The sequence below is a fragment of the Colletotrichum phormii genome (genome assembly GCF_030913505.1).
Source record: "Colletotrichum phormii strain CBS 102054 chromosome Unknown BDP81scaffold_17, whole genome shotgun sequence".
NCBI classification, from domain to species: Eukaryota; Fungi; Ascomycota; class Sordariomycetes; order Glomerellales; family Glomerellaceae; genus Colletotrichum; species Colletotrichum phormii.
This window is the reverse complement of record NW_026851459.1, coordinates 405,700-423,307: the sequence shown is the minus strand read 5'-3', so window position 1 is coordinate 423,307 and position 17,608 is coordinate 405,700. Positions and strand designations below refer to the sequence as shown.

General features: G+C 54.0%; 6 protein-coding genes across 6 annotated transcripts; 3 read left to right on the top strand and 3 right to left on the bottom strand.

Moving 5' to 3' along the window:
- Positions 1-30: 30 nt before the first annotated feature.
- BDP81DRAFT_354365 (chitin recognition protein) lies at positions 31-1,767 on the top strand (the record flags this gene model as incomplete). Its single annotated transcript, XM_060586266.1, has 3 exons — positions 31-517; positions 572-899; positions 952-1,767. Coding segments are annotated over exons 1-3 (1,443 nt in total), but the record flags the coding sequence as incomplete, so codon positions are not given.
- A 209-nt stretch (positions 1,768-1,976) lies between these two features.
- BDP81DRAFT_354364 (uncharacterized protein) lies at positions 1,977-3,075 on the top strand (the record flags this gene model as incomplete). The annotated part of the gene is made up of 2 exons (XM_060586265.1): positions 1,977-2,422; positions 2,533-3,075. Coding segments are annotated over 2 exons (691 nt in total), but the record flags the coding sequence as incomplete, so codon positions are not given.
- A 526-nt stretch (positions 3,076-3,601) lies between these two features.
- BDP81DRAFT_452184 (uncharacterized protein) lies at positions 3,602-5,587 on the bottom strand (the record flags this gene model as incomplete). The annotated part of the gene is made up of 1 exon (XM_060592720.1): positions 3,602-5,587. The coding sequence occupies one exon, from the start codon at positions 5,585-5,587 to the stop codon at positions 3,602-3,604; it is 1,986 nt and encodes a 661-aa protein (XP_060442199.1).
- A 2,688-nt stretch (positions 5,588-8,275) lies between these two features.
- On the top strand, positions 8,276-9,190 carry BDP81DRAFT_473775 (uncharacterized protein). The gene is made up of 4 exons (XM_060594666.1): positions 8,276-8,481; positions 8,705-8,790; positions 8,911-8,918; positions 8,953-9,190. Exons 1-4 carry the CDS (start codon positions 8,330-8,332, stop codon positions 9,133-9,135), a joined length of 429 nt encoding a protein of 142 aa, XP_060442198.1. The 5' UTR covers positions 8,276-8,329; the 3' UTR covers positions 9,136-9,190.
- Positions 9,191-12,820: 3,630 nt separating this feature from the next.
- BDP81DRAFT_452182 (uncharacterized protein) lies at positions 12,821-14,533 on the bottom strand (the record flags this gene model as incomplete). The annotated part of the gene is made up of 1 exon (XM_060592719.1): positions 12,821-14,533. One exon carries the CDS (start codon positions 14,531-14,533, stop codon positions 12,821-12,823), a length of 1,713 nt encoding a protein of 570 aa, XP_060442197.1.
- A 1,092-nt stretch (positions 14,534-15,625) lies between these two features.
- BDP81DRAFT_68495 (uncharacterized protein) lies at positions 15,626-16,477 on the bottom strand. The gene has a single exon (XM_060596153.1). The coding sequence runs from the start codon at positions 16,275-16,277 to the stop codon at positions 15,774-15,776; it is 504 nt and encodes a 167-aa protein (XP_060442196.1). The 5' UTR covers positions 16,278-16,477; the 3' UTR covers positions 15,626-15,773.
- Positions 16,478-17,608: the final 1,131 nt, after the last annotated feature.

Here is a 17,608-nt window from a genome sequence, read left to right as displayed (position 1 = left end):
CCCTCTCGGTATCTCTCTATCAAGGTGCTTCAGTATCCTAATAAAGAAAGCCCAAGAGCACTCTTTTCATCTCTTAGGTTGTTTTCTTCTCGAGTTTTTGTTTCCTTGAAGACAATCTTTTTGAGTAGTCGTCTACGACTTACATCAACCTAATCACCGGTTTATTAGTAATATCTATTTTTTCCCCATTTTCCTCAGTATCAACAGAGTAGTTCATCATGCTTTGGACACCTGTTGTACTAGCCACCCTTGCAGGGCTACAAGCAGCTCATGCTCACGACGAGGATGAAGTCCCTCACCCGAATATGGTCTTGCCCCGTCTTCGCGATGTAGACGAGCTGAGGCAGAGACGAAATGCCTTCGAGCCCTGGAACCCGCCGACGGTAGCCAACAAGCCACGCGCGGACCGCGTGAAACTCAGTCCTCGCCAGACGTCATCAATTCCGTTGGGAGATAACTCGCAATGTGGAGGAACGTATGGCAGATGTGCCGATGGGTACTGCTGCTCAGCTTCAGGGTATGTTGGATGATGCTCGACCTGCCAACGGTTGTCGACTAACAGTGCAAACAGATGGTGTGGTCAGAGTGAGCAATATTGCGCGTCTCCTGATTGCCAGATCAACTATGGTCCTGCCTGCGACGGCAATGAGAAGCCCAATGGCCCGGATACTTCAGACTACGCGAGACCAAAGAACGGTAACATCCCCTATGGTGGCGTTGGTATCTATGACTGCGTCAACCAGGGTGATGTTGCCATCACGTACGATGACGGTCCTTACATCTACACTGCTGCCATGCTGGATGCCTTCAAGTCTCACGGTGCCGTCGCTACCTGGTTCATCACGGGCAACAATATCGGCAAGGGTATGATCAACGTCAACTACCGCGATGTCATCACAGTAAGCTTCTCAGCCATACACTTTTGAGACTGCCAATTCTGACCTCATCCAGCGAATGATTGCCGATGGCCACCAGGTTGCCAGCCACACATGGTCACACGAGAACTTGGATCAGATGACGCTCGCCCAGCGCAAGAACCAGATGGTCTACAACGAGATCGCCTTCATGGACATTCTCGGTTTCTTCCCCACCTACATGCGTCCGCCTTACTCCATCTGCGGAGCCGAGTGCCAGGGACAGATGGCCGACCTGGGCTATCACATCACCTACTTCGATCTCGACACCCAGGGCTACCTGCACACCACCGCCGACCAGATTGGATTCAGCGTGAACCTCTGGGACCAAGCCATGCTGGCTCGCACCCCTTGCAACGGCAGCTACCTGCACATTGAGCACGACATCCACCAGTATATCGCCACGACCCTGACGAACCACATCCTCGACTCCGTCGTCGCCAACGGCTGGAACGCCGTCACCGTCGGTACCTGCCTCGGCGACCCCCCAGAGAACTGGTACCGCGGCGCCGCCCCGGCTTACAACTTCAAGATCACCCCCGTCAGCTCAAAGGTCTGCTCCAGCACCTCCAGCTCCTCGTCCAGCTCGACCAAGACGTCCTCGTCTACCCGCACCTCGTCCGCGACCTCCACCTCCACCGCCGTCTCGACCAACGGCCAGTGCGGTTCCACCGTCGGCTTCACCTGCCAGGGCTCGTCCTACGGAAACTGCTGCTCCGGCGCCGGATGGTGTGGTTCCACCTCCGTCTACTGCGGCACGAGCTGCCAGTCCAAGTACGGCACTTGCGGAAGCTCCTCGTCCAACACTACTTCCAGCAGCGGCACCAGTAGCGGCACCAGCAGCGGCACCAGCAGCGGCACCAGCAGCGGCACCAGCAGCGGCACCAGCAGCGGCACCAGCAGCGGCACCTCCTCAGGTAGGACCTCTTCCTCCTCGTCGTCCACCCACAGCGGCACCAGCAGCAGCAGCTCCTCTCGCACCGGCACCTCGAGCTCCAGCTCCCGCACCGGTACCAGCAGCAGCAGCAGCAGCAGCAGCTCATCCAGCACCGGCACCTCCAGCTCCGGCTCCACAACCCGCACCGGCTCTTCTTCATCATCGTCGTCGTCGTCTAACACTCGCTCCTCCTCAGCCTCCGCCAGCGGCAGCGCCACGTCCTCCGCCTCCGCCGTACTCCCCAGCACCTCCCTCATCTCCACCGACGGCTCCTGCGGCGGCGCCGCCGGCAAGTCCTGCACGGGAAGCACTTTCGGCACCTGCTGCTCCCCCTACAACTACTGCGGCAACACCACCGCCCACTGCGACACGGGCTGCCAGTCCGGCTTCGGCAAGTGTTCCGGCACGGGCGTCAACGTCGCCGTCTCGCTCAACGGAAACTGCGGCTCTACGAATGGCGGAGCGACGTGCACCGGCTCGACGTTTGGAAACTGCTGTTCCGCGTACGGATATTGCGGTAGCACGTCTGCTTTCTGCGGCACGGGCTGCCAGTCTGTTTACGGTACCTGTGGTGAGTAACTTTACATCGAGGTTTATCCTGCTTTTCATCGCAGGCCTCAACTTTGGCTTATATGACCTTGCTCATACGAATTGGTTTTGGCTAATTAGGTTAATCTACAGATACTTCTTCCGGGTCCGGTACGACTGCCGCATCATCAACAGCCACCTCAGCCGCGGCATCCCCCGTCAAAACGGTCAGCACCATCGGCGCGGCCTGCGGTTCGTCCGCCAACACAAAGTGCGGCGACGGCTTCTGCTGTACGGCGCTCAACGCCTGCGCCAGCAGTAAGATTCTGTTCGTCAACAATCCGGCTTGTTCTACCTCGTTGGGCTGCCAGACGAGTTGGAGTAGTACTTGTTCTTAAAACGACATTTTGTAATGCATAATACAATGATGGGGGGGGAGAGAAAAAGCGAGAGCGGGTTTGTTCAAAAGGATGGGGGGAGAGATTTAAAGTTGCAATTACTTGTTTTCGGGTTTCTGACTTTTGTTTTAAATATGGTTACTCATTTTGTTCTTTTTTCCATCAGAGAGGCGTTGAGGATTCCTGGGGACTTTACACCATCGATATTGATAGAGCGATCGATGCTACTCACCTTGAGGTACTTACTACCTACCATCACCTATTACAACAATCTTAATAGAATGGTGTATTGACCATCACTTAAGCTTCCATTTGCTTTGATACAAGATGTCGTTTTACTCTTGTCCTTTGGGTTAACTTGTTTTGATATTGTTCCTCCTTGTCTTCAATGTTGTACATCGCTTGGGTCCTCAGATTTGATTCATGGTTTTTCATTATTCTCAATGCGTATCTTCGTTGCTCTTGCTCTCGTGAGCCCAAACTCAATGGTGTCATCTTGAGTGTTCATCCTTGCTCATTTTCCTCTGAGATCCTTGGGCATTTCCTGATGGGTATCTAGGTTACAAACAAGCCAAAGCAAAAGAAGCCAAAGCCTAGAGGGGGGATATATCAAAGGGTTCCGTAACCCCAAACCTCTGGTAACTCCTGAAAACAAGCCCTTCCTTGCCCGTATCTCATTATCGTTCCTCGTGGATGCAATTAGTATGAGAAATGCGGTAGGTCAGCAAAGAAGTAGCAACCAACGTCTCGGTTCACGAGTATAGCAAATCCCTCAACCCGATTCCTCCCTGTAGCTCATGTAGTACCTTTGGAAAGCAGTATGACTACTCCAACTGCCGCATAAACTCCCGATACTCCCGATACTGCTGAAACTCCCCCTTCAGCATCTGGACCTGCTGGACCTGAAAGTCCGCAGCCTGCTGAAGCTGCGCCACTCTATCCATAACATCTCCAATATCCTTGACCGCACCGGGAATCTCAGGTCCCTGGCCAGGGCGGGCACCAAGCATAACGCCCTGCGCGTCCCTAGCAACCCCAGCAATCTTGGAGACAAGCGACTGGATACGCTCAACGCGCTTGTTCCCAGCATCGACACACTCGTCGTAGCGCTCCTTCTCGAGACGGGAAGCCTCGAACATGGCCTGCATCGCCTCGCCGTTGTGCTTCTGCGCGCGGGCCTCGTAGTCGTGGGCCTTCATGACGAAGTTGCAAAGAGCGTCGCCGTCGGCGGCGGTGACGTAGGCGCCGCGGGGCCCGTTGGTGATGAGGGGCAGAGGCTTGACCATGGCGGCGTGTTCGTTGCGGAGGGCGTTGGCATGTTTGATCTTGTCTTCAGCCTCGGTGTGCTTTTGGGCGATGCGGGTGACGAGGCGGGCGGTTCTCGTGGCGGAGGCTTGCTCGGCTGCGATCCAGGGATTGTCGACCTCGTTGCTGGGGATGTCGGCGGTAGGGATAGAAGCATCAGCGGAGGCTTGAAGAGCAGAGTCCTGAGAAGCGCTCTCATTGACATCGGAGTCCTGGACGACAACCGAGGGCGCGGGAATGGAGCCGGCAATGGGAGCGTCGATCGGCAGACTGGCAGTGGGGGGAGCACTGTAGATGGTCATGGGAGCCTCAGGGGCGGCGTTAGACCAGGCGACGGGGCCGTTGTCGTTGTAGGAGGAGCCACCAGACGGGTCGACAGGCAGGGAGTCCCCCAGGCTGTCGGAGAAGCCAAAAGAGCCGCCAGGGTTGTAGCCAGCCGAGTGGTTGACAATCAGGGGGTCCCCCAGGCTTCTAGGGAAGCCAGAAGAGCCGCCAGGGTTATAGCCAGCCGAGGCAATGCCATAGTCGTTGCCAAGGTTGTCGTTGCCGTAGTCGTCGTTGGAAAGGAAGGTGGATGGCTCGCGAGCAGAGCTGAACGGGTTGTGATAGTCCGCAAGAGGGAATCTGGCTAGGTTGTTGGAGAAAGAGCCGTTGCCGAGATGCTCGTCGCCCTCTTTCATACCCGGCATAGGCGCCACGGGTCCTCTGGCTGGGTTATTGAAGAGAGAACCATTGTCGAGGCGGTGCTCCTCGTCCACTTTCATACCCGGGATGATGTCGGCGAAGATGTCGGGCGAGGATTGGCGTTCGCGAAGAAGGGGAAGGCACAGAGGTCTGTCAATGGACGGGCTTCTGGGGGCTTCAGGCATGAGAGGGATGATGGGGCGCAAGTCCTTGGGGACCTCTTCTGCCTTGGCGAGGAAGTTGAGACGGGGAGTGTCCTTGTTCTCGAAGAAGGGGATCGGCGTGGATGCCTCCTGGGCCAAGTGACCTCTCTTGGACGATGGGCCAGCCTCCATATCCTCAACGGCAGAGGCTGAGCGCTTGAGGTCGGGGTGACTGACAACGATGGCCTCTGGGTTCCAAGGAGTGCCGTCAACGTTGGGGACATAATTGCCAGCGAGGTCTCCCGAGAGGATTTTCTTGTTGTGATGATTGATGAGGCCCTGGATAGTCCAGTCATTCAAGTGGTGAGCCACATCGGCATTCTTGGCATAGAACTCCTTCTGGAATTCAAGGGCTTGACCCTCGAGGGCGAGCGAATCTGTGGCGAGACAGAGTGCAATGACGAAGTGGGAGGGAGGCTCAACGTTGGAGACATATTCGGCGTTGACCTTCCAATAGAGAGTGCAGTTGACAGGGTCGGGCGTGTCAATCAAGAGATTGATTGTCTTGATGAGTGTGGCGCGGTAAGTATCCGAGACGGTCGGTGGGATACGTTTGATCATCTTCCTCTTGAAGGCGACGATGTCGCTATACTTGTTCTCTTCAGAAAAGCGATCCATTGTGACTGCTGATATTGGACTTGTGAAGAAGGGAGTGCGTCTGTTCTGAAAAATTGAGCAAGGTTGTGATGGACGATCACCCAAGCTAGGTGACGCCGTTGTAAGCCTGACGTGAATTAGATGCGCACGTCTTCCGAGTTTTTTGTGTTGTATGAGGGAGGATATACCTGAATGAGAGGCCAAGAAGTAAAGCCAGTGGCCTTTTTTGACGATGTTGCTAGGTGCGCAATGAGGTGAGCGGTGGGTGATTGTGAAGAAGTATTCGTCGACCGCTTTGAGAAAAGGATGTCGAGGGGAAGAAAGAGGTTGCTTGAGGGACAACAAGACAACGAGGTGGGTGGAGAGTCGAACCTGCCGTGAGTCCGTCAAACTTTCCTAGGGAAGGGCTGATGAGCAGAGTAAGGCTGGTGAACGCACGCGGTGAGAGGTTGGATTTTCCGAGAAAGCAATAAACAATGGCCGATTTTTTTTTTTGGGGGCGGGGAGTGAAGTCGGAATACACATGAATAGTGTTGATGGGGGCCCACCTCACGTGTTGGGGTGGGAAGTGAGGTTGTTGATGGATGTGAATAGGCAGGCGCGAGATGTGAGGTGAAGTGAGGATGGGGCAAGGTGAAAGGGGGTAAGTTCAAAAAGAGGTTTTTCTTCCACCTCACAAGTCGCTTGAAGCAAAATCCGATGGCCATCTTCCTTCTCCCTCTTTGACCAGTTTGCTGACCTGCCCCTTTTCTTCCTGTGTTTTGCAGCCTTGGAATCTTTCTAGATTAGGTACATCTTATATACCATGAGCTGAAGTTTATTGTTGCTCATGCCTGAGTATATTGGGTAGTAGAGAAAATAATAAATATTGGGTAGTAGTTTGGGAGATGATAGTTTCCCCCTTTCTACTCCTGTCTGTAATCACTCCTGGAGCATCAAGTGTACATTCTGGGCAGGATCTTTCATCTCGCCTTGGAGTGAAAGGTGGGTTCTAGACAGACAACCAGCTCTCCCAGCCGCGAGGGGCATTGTGACTCGCTCGAAGAGAACGACGCATGGCATCCCATGGAGCGGTGATACCTCTCTGCCAATGAAGCCAAGGCTTCAGCGAAGTCATTGGGACCAAAGTTGCCTCATCTGCCATCTGCCATACTATGGATTGAATGCCAGAGCGTGTGTCTACGTCGGTGAAGTCTCCCGAGGTATTACTCCTTCGTTTTTCAATACATGGTATGGTCAGATGACTTTTTGTTGTTGCGATCACAAGATTGCTAAAAGTTAAATACTGTATACTAAGAGCAAGAGAGGAAAACACGCATCCACGCTCACTGGGTAACTTACTTGAGGCATCCTCTGCAATCTGTAAAAAATGGCCTCTCGGAAAGTCACATCACAGTATCCCATTCCTTTGCCACGGAGGTCATTCGGAGGCTGCGATTCAGCGCTAAATCATCAACATCATCCAACTCGCTAGAGATCAGAAGGCAATTATAAGAAGACACGACGCTGACCTGATGCCGTTGTACCTAGCGGCGTTAGATACCGCATTACAAGAAATGAGTGATTCCGTCGAAAGAAGCCCGCTGCTGAACAGATGGACAGAGGAGGAAGATGCTTAACCATTTCAAAGTCATTAAATTGATGACTTTACAAAGTCGCCTCTAGATACAAAGATGGCAAGAGAGAAGATGGGTAGGACTCATCATTGAGTAGCGATTTGAACTGAGTAAGATCAGCACCGAGGCAAGGAAGCACGATATAAGAGCGGCTTCAAAGTAAGAAAACCAAGAAAAATGGCAAAGAGGACAATTCCGTTCCGGCGAGAGCTTCAAACCCCTATTTCTTAATACCGACAGAGGCTAGATGGACAGAAGCAAACGCCAGGAACGTAGGGAAGAATTTCATTCATCTTCCACATCGCCCATCTCATCCAATTCGCATCAAGCTCGACACTCTTCAAAATATCTCAATTGTAGACCTACGGCCAAATTTCGCTCCAGAGCCATGGGCAGTCAGTCGCAGTAACGAAGTAAAAGCCTTCCGGGCAGCAACCCCAAGTCGGGACACCCCGGCCACGCGCATTCCAAGGAACGGGGGGTCTCGGTCGGCGGACCAAGCCGGGAAGCAGTGGAGACTTCGGCAGGTACCGTAGAGAAAGTGGACCATGGGGGCCATCCTTCCCGAGAACGAGAGGGGGAAAATTGGGAGACGATGGACGGGGGAGGGGTTGATGTGAGGTCATCCAGCTTCAAGCCTGCCGTACCGGTAACAGCGCCGGTTGTTGATGTTGGGTGACGTGACACGGGTGCGGTGCGGGGTAAATCGGGCCACGAGGAAGACTCCAGTTCTTGCCCGATCGTACCTGGTTGAAGGGTTCAAGGGTGGGGTTTTTTTCTTTCCCTTTCTCTTCCATACCTTACCTGTGGGTTGTCGGTTCCCCCGCCGCAGTTCCGGGCCTTGCCGGCATTGGGTCGCCTTGCAGGTCGTCCAGTTGGTGGATCCCAGGTGCCGAGACGCTGCGATTTTCGGAGAAAATGCAGGTGTAAGCTAAGGCAGCCAGCCCCGTAGCTTATCGGGGGTAGGTGTAGGTGGAAGAGGAGGAGGCCTGGATATACAAACACAGCAAGGTAAGGTATTGGTGGTGAGGGAGCTTTGGAGGTGCGGGTTGGGTGTCAAAGGTGTGCCCACCTATCATCCTTCTTCCCCCTTCCCTCCCCTTGCCTTCACACTCCCCCTCCATTGTCCAAAAAAGCAAAAAAAATCATGTACAAGAATTGGGTAAAAGAAAAAGGGACGGGCCAGAATCAGGCAGTTTTGAACCAGTACATGGCGAGGGACGTGCCCCAGTCAGGACGATGTACCTCTACATCGGACCCCTCGAGAGGGAAAAGGAAGAAGCTGGGAGAAAACCAAAAGTCAGTCGACTAAGACGACCGGGTCCGTGGTTCTCATCCGAGCAAAGGGGGATTGTGGGAGTAATTGGGGGGGGAAAGAGAGAGAGAAGAAGCAAAAAGAAGACGAGAAATAGCAAGGAAAGCATCAGTGCAAATTTCTCACCACACCCTCCCCTATCTTCCTTCACTCCCCTCTTGTTTCTGCATCTACCTAGCCTTGATAGCTGGCTCGCAACCGTCCCAGGCATGAGAGGAGGGTGCAGAGAGCAACATCATCATGGCTAGGGCAATGGTCTACCGGTGGTCCAACACGACCCTCCCCACCAAGAGGTACCTAGGCTAAAACTTGACGCAATCACTTTGCCTTGACGGCCCGACGAGGGCTGCAACGTCGAATCCCGCATCGCGCCGGGTCCGTCTATGCAGCTGCGATGTTCTGCCGTTGTACAGGGGGTTATGTAAGTAGGTATTGCTGGACACATCGTGTTCTAGGTCCAACCCGGGTTCTGTCTCGTGTTCATCGCTTTCGTCACTGTTTTCTCGCAGGGCCACCTCGGTCTCGCAGATTCCTCACTTGGCCCAGGCGCCATCGTGAACAGCCTCTCCCAATCGCATCTTGCCAAAGCGGCCGGCTGGTTCCTGGCTGCTTCACCCCTCGTTCCCTGGATGGGTTAAAGGAGTGAACTGCCGGTTAATGCTATTTCGTCCGTCCGACAACTAAGAGAGAAGGCGACAAGGCCAAGGAAAGCAAATAAAAGCAAATACCCAGGAATAGAAGCGCAGGCAGGCCGCAGGAGGGAGATACTGAGGTCCAAAAACCTCAATTAATTGCAAATCAGTCTTTGAACAGAGTTATGATGTCGGCGGCTGACGGCGGGCTCAGCTTTCCCTAAAGTCCGTCCGTTCGTCTGGCTTCAAGCTTGCGAGCGCGCAAGGAACAATACGAACGAGGCGTGTGTGCAGCACGGCACGGTGCAGCACTTGGACGAGCCAAGGAAGCAAGTCAAGCCTGGAAAGCTAGGACCGCCTCGATGATGGGCAGAAAAAAGCTTCCAGAACTGCCGTCCAAGTGATGATGGAAGACGGTTCCGTGTGGGAGGGAATGGGGAGAGGACAGCCACATAAAGTTTGACCTGAGAGATAGAGAGGGACGGAGAGAGGGGGAAGGGGATCGTGGGCACAAAACAGAGTTGGCAGGAAACGAACACATGCGTGACATGGGAAACATGTTTAAGAAAAAGAAAAAAATAGATGAAAATGTCAACGTCGCCGGGGACGCAAGAAGATGCAGGGGAGATGCTCGGGGATGTACCACTTTGTAAACCCGTCGTCGGGGAAGATGTCTGCTCGTCTGCTCTGTCTTTCTCAGCTCAAGCTGTGATGCCAATTTAGGTTCCATTGTGCGCTCGGAGGAGGGGGGCCACTAGTACTTTGGTGTTTGCCTGTACATGGCATTTTTGCCCAGAAAAGGAGAAGACACCAAGATGCAGCTGAGAAGCCCTGAGATACATGGTCTCCCGATTCAGCGAGACACTTGTGCATCGAGGGGGGGCTCGATGCGGCAGACCAAACCATCTTGGGAGACCGATGCCGTGGGCTGAGGCTAGCGGGCTGCAAGGTGCAAGAAACCCCGAGAGAAAGCATGCATCTCGCGCATCATTCATCACTCACATACGCAGCTTCTGCGGCTGGGGAACCGCCCGGTGTGGGGTGTCGCGTTGTCGTGATGCCGTATGTAGGTATGTGAAAGATGCAGGTCAGCGTCAGCATCGGCATCAGCAAAACATCAGCATCATCGACACACACACACACAAAAGTAAGTAAGTACTGCCCGCCTGCATTACCTAAAGTACCGTACGTACATGACGGGGACGCAAGGCAGGTGTCGTTGTCAAACGTGGAAGCCGTGAAGGCCCAAGGACGGAAAGAACGGGGACGTGGGACGTGGGACGTGGGACGTGACCCACGTGAAGTGGGGGCCAAAAACCCCCAAGCTGGGAAGGAACTTGGGAAAGTGCCAATGGGAAAGTTGGAAAGGGGACCCCAAAGGAGAAGTCGTGCTTGCCTTTTGCTGTGCCGCTGCCCGCGTCCGCCCGCCGTTTCCCCGTAACCCGTAACCCGTCTTCGCAACCACCTGTGTACCCCCCTCCCTCTTTCCGTCCGTTTGTTCAGACCCTGAACCGTGTCCGAGCTACTACCAACCATCACCACCACCACCATCGCCGCCAGCCCGAGAGTCGGCTCACCTTGACTCGGTACGTGCCTCGGCCTCGGTGAGCTCATTGCCTGATTGGGCAACAAGCTTCTTTGCCTTTTCGTCTACCCGTCCACCGTCCACCCGTCTCTTCATTTTCCCTTTTTCCTTTCTTCAAGCGCACCAACGAGAAGAATGCAGAAATGCTTCCATCGATTGCGAAGATGTTGCAGTACCTTAGCGTCCATTTTCGAGTTCACCAAACGGCCCCAGCGTTGATCTTTGAAGCCCAAAAGGAGAAAAAAAAGTAAGACTAAGAAGGAGGGGGGAGTGAGTGGGGGTGGCGGGGTGGGGAAGTTCAAGTTCAAGAACACACACAGCCTAAAAGTCCAAAAGTCGGTCTTGGCTGAACCAGACTTTGACCCAAAGAAAAAGAAAAAAAGCATTTGTTTCTCTTGTAATATTCTGCTCAAATACACCTATCAAACAGAAAAAACATCGTCGGCTCGCGCGATAAATCCCACGAGAAGGGGGGAGGGGGGCCCTTCTGCGTTGGCGCGGACCGAGATTGTCTACCTTACCTACACTCTTTCGCTGCTGCTCCCGGGGAAAAAGGGGGTTGCGTGACGTGGCGAGACGACTCTGCCAACGGAACTTGCTTCTTTCTGCTCTCTCGCTCTCTCTCTCAAGTTTCTTCTTCTACATGTCTGTCCTGTCCACCTACTTGGGTATCTACATGTATCCACCAAGGTGCGCGCGTGAGACACTTTTCGTCCTGTCAAAACGATTAGCACATCAGAAAAGTGACGACGACGGCGATGGCGTGGGTTCGTGGCTATGGGCGCGGCGCCCTTAACCCACACCTCCCAACTAACAAAATCGCGCGCCATTCGTGTGGGATGGAATGATTGGCATGGAAAGGATGATGGGATCTGACCCAAAACCGGGTGCAATCATAAGCAAAGGAGAGTGGCAGAAAAAGTCCATGTACGAAATGGATTGGGATGACTCGCGTTGTGGCATAAGGTAAGCTGACTTTTCTTTTGCCCGGGCACCCGGGCTGCTGCCAACCATCCCCCCGTCCTCTTGATCGTCTTGTGGCTTTTCGCAAATCATCCAGTAAACTCTTGGGATCCTTTCTTCTTTCCCCTGACGGTCAAGCTATCTTGGTTGTGCTGGTTGGTAGCTAGCTACCTACGCACACCTTTTCTTTCGCCTCACTTCAAGTTTCTCTTGGGACCACCCCCACCCCCACCCCCACCTCCACACCCCCCTTCCCTATCCCCCACGCCCAAGACTTTCTTCTCGTCATCAGGTTCTTACTAAAACCGAATATGTTTATCAGATTCACAGTGGGGTTTGTTTTGAATCTTGCCAAGCAGATGATAACACACGATTTGATCATCTATTGTTTTGGAAATCTATAGAGACACCAAAAAGAGTCCGGCGTAAATAGATCTCATAATCATATACAAGCCCGGGCTCAAACACACGACGCCCATCACCGGGCCCGGCGTCTATGAGTAACACACATGAGCAACAAGAAAAAGAAAAAAAAAGAAAAAGCAAAACAGAGTCGGCTGCAATAGTGAGCAGCTGGATGCTCTATCAAACACGTCCGCTTTGAAATCATCTTGACAACAAGTCCAGAGTCCCAATTCGCCCCCCATTCACGCCATAAAACTTGAATGCAAAAAAACAACAACCAAAGTGCAAAACATAAAATCCAACGCTGTGGAAAAGTTGATTTTGGTCGGACCAGACCCCCCCTCGGGAGAGGCAAAGGTGCTTCCTTTCTGTTGTAACGATGACTTGACTCTTCTTGACACAACCACTTCTCTCTCTTCCTTCTTTCTCTTATTCCATGCAGCCAACTCCCATGTTACAGCCCATAAGAAATGTCTGCGTCGGTCGCCCAACTATGCGATTCTCTGAGAATAACCCCCCCCAAAAAAAAAATACCCAAATCAAATAGTCCCTTTTGAAACCACCATCTCCCTCCTATTATAATCTGTATCCGTATAGAGCGAACGAGTTCGAACAGTTGAAACGAAGTGGGTATAAACTAGGTAGCGAGTGTTGATGTAGAGAAATGCGTCGGTCGGAATTCCAAAGGCCTAAAGAGATAAACACTTTTCTGTCGTACGTTGTTATAATTCTGTTGTTCTACCGCGGGCCACCTTCATGGACATGATGCCCGTGGTGACTGGGCGGTGGCGGACCAGCTGATCTGCTCGCGAATCCTGTCTCGTGAGGAACACGCGTGTAGCTGGGATACAGGGGACCACCGGCAGACACGCCTGGGCCCGGTTCCTGGCCAGGATAAGGACCTTCCATGCCCCGAAGAGGCGGTAGTCGCTCACCACCTGGCGCCGTAGACGGGGGTCTCTGAGGCATCATGCCATACGCTGGAGCCTGCATGGGCGGCAGATTTCCAGCTTGAGGGATCGGAGTGCCATACGAAGGCATCGAGAACTCTGGAGGCGGGGCCGAGTCGGTCCTACGCCTTCGCGTCGGTCGTTCCACCGAAGACGCCTCGCTCGATGCGTAGCCCTGAGACTGATGGGGAAGCATCGGAGCTTGCGCCATGGGGCTGGTCTCCGCCATAGATCCACCGCTTCTCGACGACGTTGGGCTCGGAGGTCCGTTCGCCATGTCGCTGAGAGGCGTTCGTAGGACCACATCGCGAAGACGATTTCGCTCGTCCCGGTAAAAGTCCCTCTCCCGAGTCAGCTCCCGTACTCTCGTCTCCAGGTCCCGTCCCCGCTGCTCCAACTTTTGCAGACTGGCCGTCTGTTCCTGGTCTCTCTCTTTCTTCCTTTGCCTGAAGCGTGCCGAAGCCCCGGCATTTCGTTGTCGTTTCTCATCAGCCTGTTTCGACGCCTGATGTACGTCCACAGGTATGAGAATGCCTCCTTCGTCTCCCGGTAGCCTGACCACCATTCCGCCCTCCGCCTTTGTCACATCTGACCGCAGGCTTTGATATAGAGACGTTCCGGCACCAGGTGTGGACCAAACAGGGACTCCTGGTGACTGTGGCGGAACATAGCTCTGGCCGGGAGGTAGCATTGGTTGACCATGATACTCTGTTGGTCTACCATGAGGATCTCGTGCCATGGGAGGCAGTTGGGGCCGGTCGGGGTTGCCGGGCTGCATATGCCCAACCATGGGTTGGGACATGGACCGCGGGGGCGTTGTGAGCGGCCCCATTCCTGCCGAAGGAGGGCCTAGGGAAGGTGGTCCAGAGAAGGGCAGACCGGATGCTGAACGAAGGGGTTCCTGAGGACCCTCCTCGCCAGGATAAGGGCGCTTCATTCGCGGGGCGTTGGGCGGTAAAAAGGGAGTTTGTTGTGGCTCGGGGCCTCGCATACTCGTCTGGCTCACACTGGCTGCGCGTACCTCTCGAGGGCTGAGAATCTGTCTCGGAGCACCCATGGGAGGAAAGGGAAACCCGCTTTTGGGTGAGTGTTCTGATGGTGTATGGCCCAATGGCGTTGTCGCCGGGTGCCCAGCTGGTGTAGCGGGCTGAGAACTGGGATATCCGCGACCTTGGAATGCAAACTGACGATCACTGGACGTGGTGTATTGCCTCGGAGGCATGCCATACGGCGAGGTTTGACTGTCAGTTGGCCGGGGCTGTGATGACTCGCCATTGGAGATTTCCTGTTGCGCTCCAGATGGGTTGATCAACCCTCTGATACCCAGTGACCGTGGAGCATGGGAGTGTCTCTCGCCGGCAGCTGATGGGGTTGTGACAACATCTTGGAACGCTTGACTGTCTCGAGGAAGCGGACTCTGCTGGGAAGTAAAGGGAGCTCGAGGTGGTGATTGCGTCGATGCCTGCGTCGTAGAGTGAGGTGCAGGTCCCCTCTGTGACATCGAGACCTGTTCCCCTACACTCTCCCGGCCGTTGTGGCCCGAACATTGACCGTTCTGGCCAGTACTCGAAGCCGAGGAGTAATCTGAATCCGGTCCGGGAGAAGGTTGTTGGGGAGTTTGTGTGTTATCGTGTCCAAGGTACCGAGCAGTTGTGTTCAAGCAACTTGTCTGTGCGTTTTCGCCCTCCTTAGCCTCGCGGCTACGTTGGGGTTGGTGATGTCCAGAGAATCGGACAACCGCTGAGATCGCCAGGTTGTCGGCTTTGGGTGGGACTAACTGGGTCGAAGCCAACAGTCCCAAGGTCTAAAATATCACGAATGGGTCAGGAGGTAAGGATGACTTGTTCAACGGCCACAGTGGAAGCCGCTCAGTCAAGTCAATCTTCAGATCGGAGAGCTGGCTAAAGCCCAATGGGGTAAGATGGAGGGCCTGTCGAAATTGGCGTCGGTGGTCGTTTCAACGCCTTCTCTATGTGATGGTAGGCTGCTTTGCTTTTATGGACTGAGAGAAAAAGCTTTCCAGGTGAGATGCAAGTTTCCGTAGGTGAAGTACTTGGGTGACCACAAAAGGCCGTAGAGGAGGTTGGAAAGCTGGCTGAGGGCTGGCAGTGCCGATGGTCAGGATTAAATGTGTTGATGGCGTGGGATGAGTGCAGGCCGAACGGGCCACTCATGACTCTGGATTGATTCAATCCCAGGCAATGAGTGACCGAGGAGAACCTCAGGCACTAGGTGATGGTTGGATCGACTCACTGCAAGTAGCCAACGCGTCCTTCTTCCTTGCTTAGAGCTAGTTCTCTTTCTTGCTGGTCTTCTTCAGGAACCCAGGAATGATCCAACAGTTTGACGGGTTGTATGTCTGTCTGCTTTAGAGAATCGTTGTAGAATGTGAGCCAAATGGTAGTTGTTGTTATTCGAAGTAGCGTGGTTCAGTCAGCCGTGGTCCTCGTGTGAAGTGAGTGTTATTTCGATAACCGGGCAGGGTGGGTTCGTGACCAAGGTCGTAATCGATTTAGATGAGCAAGTGTGATCGAAAGGAGTGGTTAGGATTCTCTTGCAAAGCTGCTATGATTCCAATGTAACCGCTGGCTCATTACACGACAGAGACTATTAGGCAAGGTCGGGAGGAGCCAGGTCTATTTGATTTTATTTTTTTCTGAATTGCCCTAGCGTAGTTCTCTTATGGCGGCATAGCCTTCTTATCGACCGAGCCCTGGCAACTTGCCGGGGAACCAACGAGCTTAAGGTGCATGGGGGTGTGGTGCTGGAGGAGAAGGGGGAGAAGAGGAGGATGAACGGCGACGACATGGATTTGGATACAAGTTGAAGCTGTTGGGTCGTGGACAGCAAATGTGCTGGCCGGGGTACATGGGATCAAGGGAAACACCAGGGGGGTAGACCCATTCTCGGCGCCAGAGGGTGCTCAGACATTGACAGGGCTTAGTCGACCGGTTGCTCTCGTTCGGGTCGAGAGGTAAGTAACGGTACAAGTCCCCTGCTGACATGACGGTACCGACTCTTTCGCTCTCTCTCTCTCTCTCTCTCTCTCTCTCTCTCTCTCTCTCTCTCTCTTTCTCTCTCTGTGTGTGTCTTGCTTGCATGCCTTGGCTTCGGCTGGGACCTTGGCCTAGGGAAGTTTGCCTCTTATTTTTGCTTCTTGTGACATGCCATGCAGAAATACTTTTTTCCAGGAGGGTTAGCCATGCTCGACGCACGGAGCCAAATGTTCTCGACTGAAGAGCCATTCCGGAACGGCAGCGAGAAACTGGGATGGTGCTTGCTTGTGCTGCCTCGGTCTTCCTAGCAATGACGGGCAGCAGTCAGTGATGCTTCGCAGCTAGCTAGCTTGAGCTAGCTGGGCGTACAAAACCACAATGCTCAGGCGGCGTCAAGCACAAAAAGAATGGCTGCTCGGCCGAGACGTAGCTGGCATCTTTTCATGAACCCAAGGTGCCGCGAGATGACGATGCGCTGCACAACCATTCTTGAGTCGATGGCAGCTCCGTGACCTGCAAGGATGGTGGCACATATGGCACTCCACGATGCTCATTGCGTATCTTGCTGTCCCCCTCTCGCACAGATGTGTTCGCATCCGAGGTGTGTGCAGGTAAGGCACTGGGGTCGGTTGTCAGCAGCAGTCAGATATGTCTGAAAGCAGACGAGGGATTGCTCTTACACCCCAGGAACGTCTTCCGCTGCATGATGCAAGAATCGGGGAGCTTCCCCTCTCATCACCGCCCCCTTCTGACCGACTTTGGCAGGCCGAGGGAGAAACGCGGGATGTTGGACCTTTCCCTCATCTCGGCCAGTGGAGCGTGGGAGGGAGAAAAATCCAAATCGGCCGGGATTTCGGGGGTGCCTGCGCGGGTCTCCGGGGGGAGGGGAAGAGTAGCGAGAGAAGTCGAACGGAGGAGTGAAGACGACGTCCTTGGACCAGGCTCATGGAAGCTACTTAGACGCTAGGTAACTAGCCGGCTAGCGTGGTTCGTCGAGCAAGGTGAGGTGGGCAACATGGCAAGGCACAGAGGAGAGGTGGACGGTAGCGTGCGGTGTCCCGTATCTGTTCAGAGAATAGTGTGGTGGTAGTGTCCAACGTCCAAGTCCATAGATCCCCGTCGAAGACTTTTCGTCCCAAAGTGCCCGCCTGCCCGGTACGGGTAGGATCCAGCGCGGTGTGGTCGACGCTGAGCAGATCGCCATTGTTGCTGCGCATCCATTCGGCTCGGCGTGAGTCTCTTGGGTAATACTCTGTATTTTGTGAATGGAGCGGAGTACAGAGCATCAAGGTAATGCGTAGTATCCGTAGGCAATGAAGCACCTGGTCGCATCCATATCTTGTAACGTCCCGGACGGTCCGTCGGTTCTGGTTCGCTTCAGTGCCTACACTAAATGCGCAGCCTACAGTCCTCCCGGGATCCAGGTAGTCAGCGATATCCGCACTCCGTGTGGCGGTTTAGCCTTTGGGAAAATCGATTTGCAAGCCTTTGGGCTAATATCGAATCGGCAAGCCGGATAGTGAAGAATGGGGGCCAGTTGGGTTAGCGAAACGGCGGGCCATATGTATGTCTATGATTGG

What these genes read in the sequence shown, in the direction of transcription:
- BDP81DRAFT_473775 (XM_060594666.1), top strand. Translation starts at nt 8,330, where the DNA reads ATGTACAAGAATTGGGTAAAAGAAAAAGGGACGGGCCAGAATCAGGCA. An exon ending in AAGCTGGGAGAAAACCAAAA is followed by an intron (nt 8,482 to 8,704) that starts GTCAGTCGACTA and finishes CAACCGTCCCAG; the next exon opens with GCATGAGAGGAGGGTGCAGA.
- BDP81DRAFT_68495 (XM_060596153.1), bottom strand. Translation starts at nt 16,277, where the DNA reads ATGGCTCTTCAGTCGAGAACATTTGGCTCCGTGCGTCGAGCATGGCTA.